The sequence below is a fragment of the Pristis pectinata genome, chromosome 14 (assembly GCF_009764475.1).
Source record: "Pristis pectinata isolate sPriPec2 chromosome 14, sPriPec2.1.pri, whole genome shotgun sequence".
NCBI classification, from domain to species: Eukaryota; Metazoa; Chordata; class Chondrichthyes; order Rhinopristiformes; family Pristidae; genus Pristis; species Pristis pectinata.
The window spans coordinates 16,324,975-16,341,444 of NC_067418.1; the positions used below are offsets into that span (position 1 = coordinate 16,324,975).

Sequence of the window (16,470 nt, forward strand, 5' to 3'; positions counted from 1 at the left end):
AGCATCACCAATTGAAACTGCTCCCCCTTAGAACTGTGTTCTGAGAAAAGGTTTTAAAATGGAAACCCACCTCTCCTTCAGCCACTGCCAACATACCCATTCCAGATGTAATATAGATAAATAGCTTACTGAATAGAATGTTCGATTACAGGTCTGCTTGATTTTCCTGCAACTTACCACATTACTGCCCTTTTCCATTAACAGTCTGTTTTCTCCACTTTACCCCACCTTGAACTAAAGGAGCAAAGGAACTGTCATCCACAGCACTGTTTGGCTGCTTGCTTGGTGAGGGCGTATTCTAAAGCTAATTTCACTACCTCACTTTCTTCCAATTGTTCTGCCCCTTTTTCTGGTTCATTTAAACAAATTCTCCCTGAAAATAATAAAGGGGATTAGGACAGCATTGTGCTTGTAGACAGATTGTTTTGGTTGGATAGAAGAAGGAATGCCATTGGTTTTGTGTACATGTTACCTTTGGGGAAAAATGGATTTTGACAGCAGGAAGTTTTCATTTTGTCATGAATCCATTGACCCTGAAGATTAAACAGCTAACTTGTGATGAGCAAAGATTTATTGCTTAACATTTTAAAGGTTCAAAGGGAACCTGGCTGGGACAGAAATCAAATCATCAAAAGATAATTGCAAAGTAAGGTTGCCCTGGACTGATTTTAGGATTCTGAGAATTTTCCAATTTTCCTTAACAAATAAGTTATTTTTTTAATACTTAGTACTTACCTCTCCCTGGAAATTGCACAGCTCCTGATGCATGGGAATGTTGGGGACTATGATACTAAAAACATCATCGTGTTGGAAAGGTTAGTTAGGCCAACTGATTTTGTACTGTTCATACTGCAGACTCCTTAATCATCCCCACACTCTAGTGAACTGATAAAATCCTTTATTAACTTAGTTACACTGCTTCCTTTTTCACACTCACTATATCCTTTGAAAATATTATAACTAGAATCATTAATTTCCAAGTCTTGTCCAAATTTCAGCCACCTATACCTTAAAGCTAATTGGTCTCACCAATTGCATTTTGAATGCGTTCCACATTGTCAATTTTCACTCCAACCCAATCCAATGTTTGGAGCACCTTCATCTTTTTTTTCTGGCTTGTCATTTAATCTTTTATTCTGTTCCCACACTACTGTTTTTCACTTCCCCTGCATTTACTTTTACTTTCCCTTGTTCTAAACATGTTCAACTCAAGCGTCAGAAAGAGTTTCCCATCTTCTGGTCTCAATACTTAAATGTTGTAGAGTCAGATGTTTGCCTTGTACCCAATTTTCTTCAGACCACCCTTGATGGAGTTATGGGTGATTATCTCAAAGCCCTGTATAAGGAGAGATAAGCTGACATTTTGGATACAACCTCTATGTCAGAACACATCACTGGCTATAGGATCATGTGCAGGGTTTGTTATTGTAAGTTTTTGGGTCTGGTAATCTACTTCTGTGCTTCTGGCATTAATGAGTTTTCATTTTACGCAATCTCCACCTGCTGTTTTTGCCTACACTTTTCTTGCCTTTATCTTACCATGAATAATATCTAGGTCTTTCCTTTGCCATATGTTTGCTTTTCCCATTGCCCCTGGACTCAGAGCTGAGACCAGCAGTGGAGAGGGGAGGATAGATTGGACAGCCTTCATCTGACCTCCAACCTGTCACCGACGTTAACATTGAAGTGCTATGCTACTTTAATATTGAAGTTGTTAATATACAAGTTTACAGTTCATTTATCATATTAACTTCCTTTCTATGAATGGCAAATTTTATTTGCTTCTCCCCTTTGCTGTTCACCTGATCACATTTGCTTACTTTGACTGCTGAAGACCTACAGCCAAAGAATTAACCTACCTTATCTTTTTGCTGACTGTTTAGTAATGCATCAGCTACACTTTCATATTCTGGTAGAATTGGTCTCCACATATAGTTACATGATCTGTGGAGAACTAAAGGAAGGAAATGTTACCTTATAATGGAGTCATACTTTCAAGCAGTCTTTAAATAGAAAGGACCTTTCTAACTGTTATTGGTGACGTTAAGGCCTTCCAGAATGCACACCACAAAATGCCTTTGAGTTCAGAGAATGCTGTTAGTTGATGGATGTTTAATTTATTTTAGTCTGTATATTTTTATTCACTGTAATGTATTTTCAGGCCAATTCTTACTAGTGCCTGCAGCAGAACTTAATGGAGTTCTTAAACATTAGAGAGATAAAATCTGGATTTATTTGTAAAATTATTTCTTGGTAACATATAATGAGTAATAGTGGGCACAATCTTCTGGTACCTCCTGCTTGGTCTCAGCAGATTTTATATTCATTTCTCATTTATTGAACATGACCAAGTACATTATCCATGAGCTGCATTTTCAACCATCGACTTAAAGTCAATAATGTGTAACACTTAGCAACATTAATGCTATAAATGGAAATCCCTATTTCTTCCAAATATGTCCAATGAAATACATCCTGGATCTATTTAGACTGCTTTAGATTCAACATTGTCCTTCATTTTTTGACTGAGTAGTTCTATAATTTGAACACATATCTATGCCTTTGTCACCTCTATACTTCAGTATTCCAAAGATCTCCTGACTAGCCATTCATTCTCCAGCTATTCTTCAAGGCCTGACCTTCTTGACACTTCTAACTTCCTGCATTTCTACACCCCACACGAATTCTCTGTTCCTTTGACTTTAGCCCCATGCATCCACCTCTCCTCACCATAACACTGGCTGGCATCTTGCTGACTAGTTAAGTACCCCAATCTTGAATTTTCTGCCTACCACCTTTAACTCCCACTGAGCCCAATCTTATTTTAGAGATGTTTTTTCTCTGTCCAAATTTAGAGTTAACCAAGCAGATAAACATTTAGCACTGGGATATTGCTTCATCCATCAACCTAGCCCAGGGCTTTAACCATTTATTTCAAATGGGCAATGACTTTCACTGAAATAGACAATAAGCAATGAATGCGTTCAATTTCCATTAACTTCAACAACCTCCATTTACATTACAAGCCACTTCATAAGGATGTTAAGAGACAAAATAATCAGCACCAAGACAGAGAAAGAATTATTAGGGCAGGTGAACAAAAGCTGGATTAAAGAGGTAGATTTTGGGATGCCTTCAAGAAGAGATATGGAGAAAGTGAGATAGTAGGAAGGAGCCCATTGTTTAGGGCCTAGACATACAGCTGCCTATGGGAGAGCAAAGGAAGTCAAAGGTGCTGGAAACTAGATTTGGAGGAATGCAAATTTTTCAGTAAAATCTCTCCTGAGACCCTCCACACTTTCTCTCTTCTTACCTCCACGAAACCCCACACTCTCCCACTCTCCCCAAGCCCTCCCTTTCACTGACCAGTGCCAAAAGCCCCATGAGTGGTGTTCCCTCAGCAAGGGGCCAGATTGGGTGGGGTTTGGCTGAAGGTGGTGGCCTTGGGTTAGCAGGTGGGGCTTGAGGTGAGCCTTGGAGTTGCTGCTGTGGGCAGTAGAGTGGGGGAATGAGCCTCCTGTACCTGGACTCTGGAACCAAGGCCTCACCATCAAAAGCATGCCTACTGTTATCAGGAGAACAGGTTTGAGGCGATGTATTCTTGGTGAGGTCTCTCCTCCTGACTCTCCAAAGCCAAAACCATCAGTCAGGAGTTTGATAGAAAGCATTTCAATAAGATTCACGAAGCTCAACATCATCCAGGACAGAACAACCCATGTGGTTAACTTGCAACCCTTCACCTTGTGTCTTCACTCCTTTCCATCAACATATTGTGGAAGTAGGAATTTGTTAAGGCTTGTTAAACAGCATCTTGTGAATCCTTGCCCTCTACAATGGCAGGAGTCACCTGGAAATGCCACCGCTATCATGTTGCACACTATCGTAAAGGAGGAAATGTATCGCTGTTCCTTCAACATCATAGGATCTACATCCTGTAAGTCCATAGGCACAGCCACACGAGAGTACATTTAACACAGGGTTTGCAACGGTTCAGAAAGGCAGTTGTTCACCATCATCTCAAGGGCAATTAGGAATGGGCATGTCAATGGCACCCACATTCCGCAAACGAATTTACAAAATATGCATCTCTTCCACAGAAACAAGGCTGAAATTCCTTATGGGGATAGCACAGGAAAAGGTGCTGTACAAGCTCAGCCAGGATCTTAATGTATGATGAACCAGGATCAAAGGGCCAGATGGCCTATTCCTGTCCCTCATTCTTATGTTCCCCTGGCCAGAATAGGCATCTGTGCTAAACACAGCATCGGTTAATGCATCAATAGAAGGTAAAATCCAGGGTCTGGAAAATAATGGAAGCATTCAACAGGAGAAGGACAGAGTCAACAGGTTAAGTTGTCTTATCAGTATAGGTTGAGTGAGCTAGGGCTTTTCTCTTTGGAGAGGAGGAGGATGAGAGGTGACTTGATAGAAGTGTACAAGATGATAAGAGGCATAGATCGAGTGGACATTCAGAGACTTTTTCTCAGGGTGACAATGACTAACACAAGGGGATGTAATTTTAAGGTGATTAGAGGAAGGTATGGGGGGGATGTCAGGGGTAAGTTTTTTTACACAGAGTGGTGGGTGCATGGAATGCACTGCTGGCAGAGGTTGTGGGGGCAGATACATTAGGGACATTTAAGAGACTCTTAGATAGACACATGAATGATAGAGAAATGGGGGGTTATATGGGAGGGAAGCATTACATTGATCTTTGAGTAGGATAAAATGTTGGCACAACATTGTGGGCCGAAGGGCCTGTACTGTGCTGTAACGTTCTATGTTTTAGATAGCTGACCTCATATCAGAGCTTTATAACCCTATTTCGTTCACCTTTTAATCAAACCAAAAGTTCCAATTGACATTTTAATAACATTAAAACTGGATTTTACAACACAGAAGAATATTCCTCGCCCATACTGGAGGGTAGCTGAGAATCACACCTCAACCAAACCAAAGGCACTGAATGCACAAAATGCTGCACTGGAAATTTAGATATGATATTTATTTCTAACATGCAACAGATTGAGCCTTTGTAAATCCGTGCCAGACTGTGTTCAGCCATGAACTGAGAGAATATCCACATACTCATAAGGATGACTTCATGCGTAAATAAAGTCACTTGTTTTAAAACAGAAATTACTCAGTGCCACTGTACATAAGGGAACACGCGCATTTGCCATAAATTAAATATTAGTTCGAATCGATTCTCGGTGCTCAGAGGTTACAAAACTTCCATTTAGCAGTTACGCACCACGTCTAATATTCTGCTCCCCTTGTAGGCAATCAGCATTAAGAGTTTGTGTTTCTTTAATGACTGGCCAACTTTGTTTTCGGATTCGTCTGATAGGTCATAAGCTGCCCTATTGTGATCTCAGCAAGGGGGGTATTCCAGCGTTTCGCCGACCATTGATGCGTTTTAAATCCATGCGCCGCTCGCCGGACTCAGGGCTAAATTGGTTTCTGTTGAATTGAGTGTCGTGGCCACACCCTGGTGTTAGAGTGAGTGTACGTGGCAGAACTGTTGCTTTGAGGGAGGCTAGTGCATTCTTGCCTGTTAACTGGAGGTGGATTCTAAGTCTAGACATTCTACTTCAATTTACAACGAGAGTGTTTTAAACTCGGACCGAGAGCGGGGATTCCTTGCTCCCCATTGCACCTGCAGGCTCCAGTTCTTGCCTGAGATGGATGTTGAACTCGGCGAACTGGAGTCCAACGAGATCCACAGCAAGTTCACCTCCGAGCCGGACGTCGCCTCTGCGGAGGGAACTGGATTATTGAATCTAACCTTTGATCACAAATTTCAGCCTCAGACTCTGTCACAGTCGGCTCCCGATGGTAAGTAAAATGTTCTTCCTTATCGTTTGGGATAGTGATGTGGATTAAGTGGAGGGCGCTCAGTGCGCTTCCGCCTTAGTACCTCTCCCCCCCCCCCCCCCGGGGTGAACAGTGAAATATGTTGCACCCAATTAGTGCACAATAACTTTATGAAATCTCAATGTAAAATGCCCTGATATTTAAGCTGCGAACTATAATAACGAAATGAATTCAATCGACCCCTTTAAAGTTTCTTTAGGGGGAAGCCCATTCCACAACTAGTGAGCAGCTTTTTGGAGGCACTGTTGGAATGTAGGGAATACAATGGCCAAACTATACACAGCAAGATCCCATATAGAGCAACTTAATAATCATAGGTTATAACAGGACGGGCTATTCGGCCTATCGAGCCTATGCAAAAGTAGATAGTAAATTAGGGTAAGAGCTCTGCTTTTCTTCAATCAAATTCCATGAGGTATTTGACATCTGTCTGAGAGCAGACAGGACATCTATTTGCCACCTTCTTTAAAACACAGCACTGATGACAGTGCAGCAGTCCCACAGCTGGTGTCCCAGAGATTGTTCTGTTCAAGTTTCAAGAGAAGGATTTGAAGCCACAATCTTGGAAGTAAACGTGTGAGTTTAAAATACTCTTTAATGTTACCAGGGCACTTCTTAAAGTGAATTATGAAGAAATTGTTGGGGAATTTATTCAGATTGTACACGTACTTAAAATTTAATTGGTAGAATGTGATGCTTCAATGGAGAAGTACAAACCTGCCCTTGTATCTGCTGTTGTTCAGATACGTCTATTGTCATTTTCCAGAGAATGAATTGAACGAGGACACCAGTGGTCTCTAAAGTTACAAATCCCAGGAAAAAACTGAAATTTTAGACAGTGGCAAAATAAATGTAGTCAGTTATGTACAGATGTTCCTGGGATTCCACTGAGACTCTCCCAATAATAGACATGTGAGGGAGTGATGCTATCACTTGGGGTAATGGAAGTGGGAGTATTTAGCCTGAGATGAAAATATTTAAATCTGATTGAAGTGAGGAGATGAAATTAGCTCATTGAGAAATGACTTGCAATCTAAATGGACTTTGACAGATGTTCACTCCCTGTCTAATGATTTAAAGTTGTAGTCTGCTCAGTTGCTAAAACACTGTATATCTGGGGCAGGACAGAACTCAAATGAAATGAGAAACTGGAAAATTTTTGAGTACAGCACTAAATGGTTCCAATCTGCTCTATACATGCTATTCTCTTTCCATGAGAATCCCTTGCCATTTCAGAGTAATCAATATATTTCCACTCACTGGAGACAAGAGACTGCTGATGCTGGAATCTGGAGCAAAAAACAAACTGCTAGATGAATTCAGCAGGTCAGGCAGCATCTGTGGAGGGAAATAGACAGTCGATGCTTCAGGTCAGTCTAGATGAAGGGTCTTGACCCAAAACGTCGACTCCATTTCCCACCACAGATGCTGCCTGACCTGCTGAGTTCTTCCAGCAGTTTGTTTTTTGTTGCCACTCACTGTTTGACTTGCAATTAGAAGTTCAGTGTAGTGTCCTGGTATGCAGTGGGATCTGAGTGACATCAGGGTGCAAATTTAATACTATATTATTGTAATCGAAGTACTACAGCAGGAATTCTCTCCTTAAAGTCTAAACCTTTAAGATTTTTCTGTTGAGAGAGATCTTCTCACTTGGGTAGCTTGAATATTATGAATTCCATTTCAGCAGCAGCCAAACAATGTAAAACCAATTCCGCAAGGAACCTGGGCTGTCTGCTTGTGTCTCTGAACAGGAACTGTTGTGTAAATAAATCTGAAACTAAATTGGGTACAGTCACATAGTAGATAAGCTATTGAAATTGCAATGTGAACTATTCAGAGAAGTGGGTTCAAATCCTGCTGGGGAATTTTAGAGTGGTTAATAAAACTGGAAATAAAAAGTTAGTATCAGTAATTGCAACTTGAAACCTCTGGATTGCCATTAATGCAGTTTGCTAATTTTCTTCAGGGAAGAGAACTTTTTGTCCTCCTCTGGTCTGGCTTCCAGACTCATAGCAATGTGGTTGACTTGTAACTGCTCTTTGAAGTGTCTTGCCAAGCTCCTTTGTGTAGGAGCCATTTGTGATCACAATGCTAGGATTACTGGTAACAGCCTCCTCCTGTGTCTGAGGGAAAACACATGGTTTGTATGAATAGTTCAAATCTTCGTTTGCAAACTTCTCAAGTAAAATAGAAGTGGTAATATCATAAATTAGTTCTTTAGTTACAAACTAATTCTAACCCACCCAGTTGTTGTCACTTGATTTTTGCAACAAGTTAGTTAATAACAGTACTCTTGAATGAGAAAACAGTGGCAGCTCAAAAATTAACATGGAAGTACCCAAACTGAACAGATAATTGTCGGGGGGAACATTGAATCCCACTTGACAAAATAGGATTGTGAATCTGATGGGTCAAGTTATTCCAACAGAGGAGATGGACAAGCACAAGGTAGATAATAGGATTTTTTTTCTATATGACAACAGTGACTACAGTCTTAAGTATGTTATTGACTGTAGATCATTTTGAAGTCTAAAGGTGACAAGAGAGTTATGTAAATGGAAGTCTATTTTTTCTTCATTTTTTTTGCTGGGATGATTTACTAGGTTGGAATCGTGGAAGTTTACAGAACCCTTCATTTCTCTACCAGCTCTGATCGTAAATCTTTATCTGCTCTTAAAATCTAACATGCACCCAGCTTGAATTAAAACATACTGTGGTCCAATAATACTTGAAGTATTTTTTCCCTAATCTCTTCTTGTATGCATTGGATAATTTGACTCTGAATATAATTTACAGATCTAATACATTAATGGAAAGCTTAAAAAAATGTGGGAACCATGTGACTGGCCTACAAAAATCTAACTTCATAGATATTGCAAGGATGATTTTCTTAAGGCAAAATAGATGAATTTTAACTCTTAGCATATTTGACTGGTTATTTTGTTTACTAAAGTTTTATTATGTTCAAAACATGCTCCAATCTCATTACAGTGTTTGAATCCAAGGTTCTTGTAGGCATTAAAGCAACATACGATCTGTTTTGAACATGGCACTATTGTAAAAACTGTAACATGAAATAATTCTATGCCAAGGTCTCATTGCTTTGTATCAAAAAGATGAATACAGTTTTCTTCTTAAATTTCAGAATAATACTGAAACTCAGCCTACATGTGTTAATGTTTCAAAAGATGCTGTCTTGGACCGTTGCAGTGATGGTCCATGACTTCAAATGAATACACGTAGTAAGGAGATACAAGTATACTATCAGGTGCAAATGTTAATGGTCTCATTGAACAACAGGGGTCCCAGTGTTGATCCCCGTGGCACACTACTGGTAACAGATTTCCAATCAGAAAAGCATCCTTCCACCACTACCCTTTGCCTCCTATCACCAAGCTAATTTTGGATCCAATTAGCCAGCTCACTTCTGATCCCATGTGCCTTAAGCTTCTGGACCAGCTTGCCAAGCAGGACCTTGTCAAATATCTTACTAAAATCCATATAGACAATGTATACTGTATTACTTTGTATATACTACTATCCTTGCACCATTCCATTGTTTTGCACTCATCACTGTACTTATTGTTGTATATATTATTACCATGTATACTGTTTACTCTGCGAGCTTCACTCGAGCAAGGAATTTCATTGCACCCTGGTGTATATGACAATGAACTAACCTGAATCCGCCTTCATGATTATTCTTAGTTACCACCTCAAAAAAAACTCAATCAAATCAGTGACAAAGCCATGCTGCCTAGCCCTGATCAGCCTCTGCCTTTCCAAATTAATGTAAATTCTGCGCCTTAGGAATTTCTTCAATAATTTCCATACCACAGATGTCAGGCTCACCAGCCTGCAGATCTCTGGCTTATTATCCCTGTGGTCCTTCTTAAGTAAGATATCTGCCAGTCTCCTAGTATCTTGTCTTTGGCTGATAAAGATGTAAAAAATCTCCATCAGGGCACCAGCTGTCTCCTCCCTTGCTGCCCATGGCAACCTGGGATAGATCTCAACCAGCCCTGGGGATTTGTAACCTTCATGACTTCCATGACATCTAACACTTTTTTTTAAACCAGCTCTGGATTACCCACATTATCCACTCTCAATCTTCCATGTCCTTCTCCTTGATGTATATAGATGAGAAGTATTCATTTAGGACCTCATCCATGTCACCTGGTTAACACCAAAATTATCTTTTTGTTCCATAAGGGGACCCCTCTTTCCCTGTCTTGCTCCTAATGTTCTTATAGAATGTTTTGGGATGCTCCTGAATCTTACTTGCAAGGATATTTTCTGGCCCCGTTTTGCCTTCCTAATTGTTTTTTCTTAAGTTTTCTCTTTCACACTCCATACTCCTCAAGAGACTCCTTCGATCTCAGTTGCCTGTGCCTGCCATTTGTTTCTTTAATTTTCCTGACTGCACTTCCACTGTCCTCTGTCATCCAAGGTTCCCTAATCTTGCCAGCTTTGTCTATCACCCTTACTGGAACATGCTGGCCTGAACTCTTACTAACTCTCTTTTAATAGACTCCCACTTGTTATCTGTGGTTTTATCTGCAAGCATCTTACAAATGTAGTATGGAGAGGGTGCAGAAGAGGTTTACCAGGATGCTGCCTAGATTAGAGGACGTGGTAGAAGGAGAGGTTGGAACAAGCTAGGGTTCTTTTCTCTGGAGTGGGAGAGGCTAAGGGGAGACCTGATAGAAGTTTATAAAGCCATGAGAGGCATGGATAGAGTAGACAGCCAGTATCTTATTCCCAGAGTCAAAATGTCTAATACTAGTGAGCATACATTTAAGGTGAGAGGGGGAAAAGTTCAAAAGAGATGTGCAGGGCAAGTTTTTTTTATACATAGTGGTGGGTGCCTGGAATGTGCTGCCAGGGGTGATGGTGGAGGCAGATAAGATAGAGACACTTGAGAGGCTTTTAGACAGGCACATGGATATGCAGAGAATGGAGGGATATATTGTCCATGTGCAGGCAGAAATTGGCTTAATTAGTTTGGCACAACATTGTGGACTAGAAGGCCTGTTCCAGTTGCTATGCTGTTCTATGTCCTAAATCTACTTGCGCCAAGTCCTCTCTTGTGCTATTGAAATCAGCCTTCTCCCAAATTAAGACCTTAAATTGAGGACCAATCTTATCCCTTTCCATAGCTATATAGAAACCTACAGAATTATGATCACTATTCCCAAAATTATCCCCCACCGACACTCCAACCACCTCCCCAGTTTAAGGTCGAGTACTACCCCATCTCTATTAGGACGTAGCGGTTGGCGTAACATCATTACAGTGCAAGCGACCTGGGTTCAATTCCAGCCATTGTCTGTAAAGAGTTTGTACGTTCTCCCCGTTTCTGTGTGGGTTTCTTCCCATATTCCAAAGACATGGGTTAGGAAGTTGTGGGCATGCTATGTTGGCGCCGGAAGTGCGGCGACACTTGCGGGCTGCTCCCAGAACATTATATGCGAAGATGCATTTCACATGTGGCTAATAAGAAATCTTGTCTCCATGTTGTCCCAAAAAACTGTCTTCGACACGCTTGAAAAATTCTGTCCTATCAAATCCCCTTGCACTAAGGCAATCCTAGCCAATATGGGGAAAGTTTAGAATACCCCTTGACCATAACTCTATTGTTCTTGCACCTTTCTGCTCTTTGCTTACATATCTGTTCTAATTCTCACTGACTATTGGGAGGCCTATAGTATAACCCCAAAAAAATTGATTACCCCTTTCAAATTCTACCCATATGGCCTCATCAGATGTCGTTATGTTCTCCCTAATCAATAATGCAGCTCCTCCTCTTTTGCACCCCCCCCGTCACATCTGAAACTTCTGTACCCCAGAACGTTAAGCTACCAGTCCCACCCTTCTCTCAACCATATTTCTGTGATTTGCAGTAACATCATAATTCCAAGTGCTGATCCATGCTGTAAGCTCATCTGACTTATCTTTGAGGCTCCTTGCATTATAATAAATGAGCCAGTCAGCTCTCCCATGCTCCCTAACCTGCCTCGGTCCGCACTGCCCGCTGGACTTGATTTATCCTCCACATTGTTCTCCCTACATGCTGCACTGATACTGTGCTTCCCATCCCCACCGAATGAGTTAAAACCCTCTCGAGCAGAGTGAGCACCACTTTAGGTGCAATCTGCCTTTCTGGTACTGGTCCCGCCTATCTCAGAAGCAATCCCAATGATCCCAAAACCCTCCCTCCTACACCAGCTCTTCAGCCACATGTTGAATAGTCCTATCCTCCTCAGCACATGGCGCAGGGAGTAATCCCAAGATTACAACCCTGGTGGTCACATTGATTTCTCTAACTTCCGGTAACCCCTCCCCTCCTTTGCCCCCCCCTCCCCTTTTGTCTTCCCTCATTCCTGTACCCCCCTCACCCATTCTCTTTCCCCTTCCCCACCCTCATGACCTGCCATCTATTCCCTCACCTCCTTCCCTTTTTTCTATGGTCTACTGTCCTCTCCTACCGGATTCCTCGTCCTCCAGCCATTTGTCTCTTTTTACCTATCACCTCTCAGCTTCTTACATGCCCACTCCCCCACCCACTTATCTTCCCCCCCTCACCTGGACTCACCCATCACCTGCCAGCCTGTGCTCCTCCCCCTTCCGCGATCTTCTTATTCTGGCTTCTACCCTCTTCCTTCCCAGTCCTGATGAAGGGTCTTGACCCGAGAAGTCAACTGTTTATTTCCCTCCATAGACACTGCCTGACCTGCTGAGGTCTCCAGCATTTTGTGTGTGCTGCTTTTTAAACTTCTGCCAAACTCCCTCAACTCACTCTGCAGGACTTCACCCTGGTAACCTGTTCTCTCTCACATTCCCATTAAATCACCTCTGATCCTACTGTCAGCCACCTAGATTCCAGGTTACACTCACCTGGTAACCAAATGGAACATCTTTAGGATGTGGAAGAAGAGTCACAGGGAGAAGCTGCAAACTCCACACAGACAGCAACAGAGCTCAGGATCGAACCCAGGTCACTGGAGCTGCAAGGCAGCCGATCCAACTGTGGCAGATGTCGTTAGTACTAACATCTACTATGACCTCTGGATGTTCTCCCTCCCCCAAAATGTTCTGTACCCAGTCCAAGACATCCTTGACCCTGGCATCAGGGAGGCAATGTACCAATCTGGAGTCTCACTCTCAGCTGCAGAAGTGCCTGTTTGTTCCCCTCACTAAAGAAACCTCCACCACTACTGCTTAGCAAATACAGTTTTGCATTAAGTCATCCTGTGCATATTTCTGTGAATGTTATTGCACTAGCCTCAAATCCAACATTACGGCAATGTGATGTGTACATCTCATGCATTCATTATGCTATTAGTGCCCCGTAAAAAGAAATAGGAAAGATGTGTTTTTAAGGTTAAGGCCTCAAACCATGCAAAAAGCTCATGGTTTGGAAGAGCTGCCATGAAAGCAAGTCATCATCAATCCTTAAGGACCACCTGAAATGAAAAAGTGCCTCTGTTAGTTGTGAATAGAGAGGATAGTTACTACACAAGTGCCTCAAAGTACAAAAAGCAGAGAATCTTGTCTGTATATGCTCAAACCAATATGAAGAGTATGATGCTTGCTGTTTTAAAGCTTGGATTGTGTTCTGAAATTGCGAGCTATAAAAATGTGGTATACAGCTAGCACTGCACCTTGTACTCTGATAAAGCTCCATGTCTAAGTGCATTTGTGTTGAATGCTTCAACAGCTGGTTATTTAAAATTATGCTCTTTTAAAAATGTTGACAATTGGAAGGCAGTTACAATCGCAGGATAATTGTGCTCACAGGTGAACATTATTTCTTAGAGCAGTACTTTATACCAGTACTTTGGTAACTTGACATTTCACTCACCATGATGCACACACCCATCCACTGCCACATTAAGATGAGCAGACTCTGCTTATGACTGTTAGTTTTGAATGTACATTGATAGTAAAAGCAACAGAAGGCTGATCGGAAACAAGGGCCGGACAGGGTAGATGCAGCATTGATATTTTCCTGAATGGGATGTCCAGAACCAGTGTCAAAATACGGTACCAGCCAATCAAGGCAAAGAGAAGAATTGCCTCCACTCAAAGCGTAGTGAATCTTTGGAAGCCTGTGGAGGCTCGGTCACTGGATATATCCAGTAGACATTGCTAAACTTTTCGATGGTAAGGGAAAAATGGGATTATATGTCATTGTATGAACATGGTGCTGAGATAAAAGATCAACCATATCTTACTGATTGCTGGAGCAGGAATGAGGGGCCAAATGGCCTCCTCCTGCTCCTATTTTACTTGTGCTTTTGTGTAAAATCACTGCCTTTGCTTCAATCCAGTGACAAAGCATTTGCGATGCAATCGCAGCTTGCTAACCGAAACTCACTGCTCACAAAATTTATTTCTCTTACCAGTCACTTCCTGTTAAATGCAATGTATTCCCAGCACTTAAGTGCTTACAGAAATAATCAGAGAAAATATTTCCTCAGAATAATTATTAGCCAGTATGAACCATCCAAGTGGAATTTGAAACTGGATTAATCAGGCTTCTTTCAGCGCGAGATCTAAATAAAGAATTTTCTGGTTAGCTAAGGCATGTGAGAGATGGATGTTGGTGGAGAGTACTTCCTATCCAGAGGGAACATGTAAAATATGAAAAAATGTGTGATGATTTGCATGTTGGCACTATTTGTTTTTAAGAACATATTTGCTCAAAGTTTAAAAATGTTTTTAAAATAACAGCTGAGTAATATACTGTATTGTCAAGTATGGCTATAGTTTTTGATCTTGGATCTTCATAAAAACATAAAAGTAATGGCAAGTAAAGCATTATCTTTTTTCTATAAGTGTACACATGAAAATAGATTAGAATTGGGGGTCTTAAAGGTGACTTGCAGCAGCATTACCAAACGAAGTCTGACACTAAATCACATGGGAGGGTATTGGAAGAGGTGAACCATGCTTGAGGAAGAAGTTTTATAAATCACCTGAAAAGAGGAGGGAGAGGTAGATGGCTTGAGGAGGGAGAGGTAGATGGCTTAAGGAGGGAATTTTTGTCAGTGAGCCTCATGCAACTAAAGGTACAGCTGCCAATGGTGAAGCAACTGGAGCAGTACAAAGGGTTTGGAGGATAGTAAGACTTGAAGGTTACAGAGATCAGGCACAGAGGATGTCATGAAAGAAACTATGATTTAAAATTTTTTTTGATATTTATTAGTCATGTACATTGAAACATACAGTAAAATGCATCTTTTTGTGTTACTGAGAATGTGCTGGGGGCAGCCCGCAAGTGTCGCCACGCTTCCAGCGCCAGCATAGCATGCTCACAGCTCCTAACCCATATGTCTTTGGAAAGTGGGAGGAAACCAGAGCACCCAGAGGAAACCCACGCAGACACGGGGAGAACATACAAACTCCTTATAGACAGCGGCAGGAATTGAACCTCGGTCGCTGGCGTTGTAATAACATTACGCTAACCGCTACACTACCATAAAAAAACAGAATACTGTAAATTGTTAGGTCAGGCAGCATCTGTGGAAAGATAAAGTTAATGTTTCAGTTTTATTCCTTTCAACAGAATTGGTCAAAGCTTTTAAAAAAAAAATAAGTGGAGTCTTAAAGTGCAGAGAAAGGCGAGGAGGACGAAATAGAAGGTGTGTGATAGGGTGCAACCAGGAGAGACTGAATGATGCAAGTGGTGGTGATGCTGGCTGAGAGGGTGATAAAGGCAAGCAAACAGTAAAAGGTGTTGCTGGAGGAGGTGTAAAAAGATGAATGAACAAATTGCTGGAAAAGGAAAGTGCAAGAAATCAGAGGGCTGGAAATGTGAGGCACAGGGCTGCAATGCAGAATTATCCAGATTGGTTGAATTCATTGAGTCTAGAGGGATAACTGAAGGTATTTTGAAGTGTTCACCAATCTGTATGTCGTTTCTCTTGTGTCGAGGTGACCACGTTGTAAGTATTTGAATGCAATGTGCTCAGCTGGCAGAAGTGCAAGGAAATCCCTGCCTCACCTGGAAGGACTATTTTAGAGCCCTGGATAATTGGAAGTTTGGAGGTTAAAGGATAGGTGTGACATCTTCTGTGAAGGCGAGAGGATATTAGTGTAGATGAAAGAGTGAACAATGGCTTTCCAGAGGGAAAAGTCCCTCCTTAATGCTGAGAAAGGAGGGAAATTGTGTGTGGCATTAGAATTCTGAATGAGATATCAGAATTATGGAAAATGATCCTTTGAATGTGAAGGCTGGTGAGATGAAAGATTAAAACACGAGGAATTCTGCCCTTGCTTTGGGTAGACAGTGTTTGGTACCTAAACTGTTCCAACAAAGCTCAATGCAAGCTTGAGGAACAGCAGCTCTTTTCCAAAAGGCAGCAGCTCTTCTCCAAAAGGCGCATATACCTTCTGAAATTAGTGTTCGATGATTTTACACAACCAGTTGTTTCAGTTTCCACCATTCACAACTTTATTTTCTCTCCTTTTTCTGGTAATTTCAGATTGCATTCATTGTCTCCTAGTAGGGCTCTGAGGAGTGCGGTAGAACAAAGGAACCTGGGAATACAGATCCACAGTTCCTTGAAAGTGGTGTCACAGGTAGAT

At 41.5% G+C, this 16,470-nt stretch overlaps 1 protein-coding gene across 1 annotated transcript in view; it reads left to right on the forward strand.

Moving 5' to 3' along the window:
- Positions 1 to 5,501: 5,501 nt before the first annotated feature.
- Positions 5,502 to 16,470, forward strand: part of ano3 (anoctamin 3) — a 364,194-nt gene continuing 353,225 nt past the window's right edge. The window contains exon 1 of the mRNA XM_052029629.1: positions 5,502 to 5,838. Within this exon, the coding sequence (XP_051885589.1) occupies positions 5,685 to 5,838 (154 nt within the window). The 5' untranslated portion in view covers positions 5,502 to 5,684. The remainder of the gene's footprint in view (positions 5,839 to 16,470) is intronic.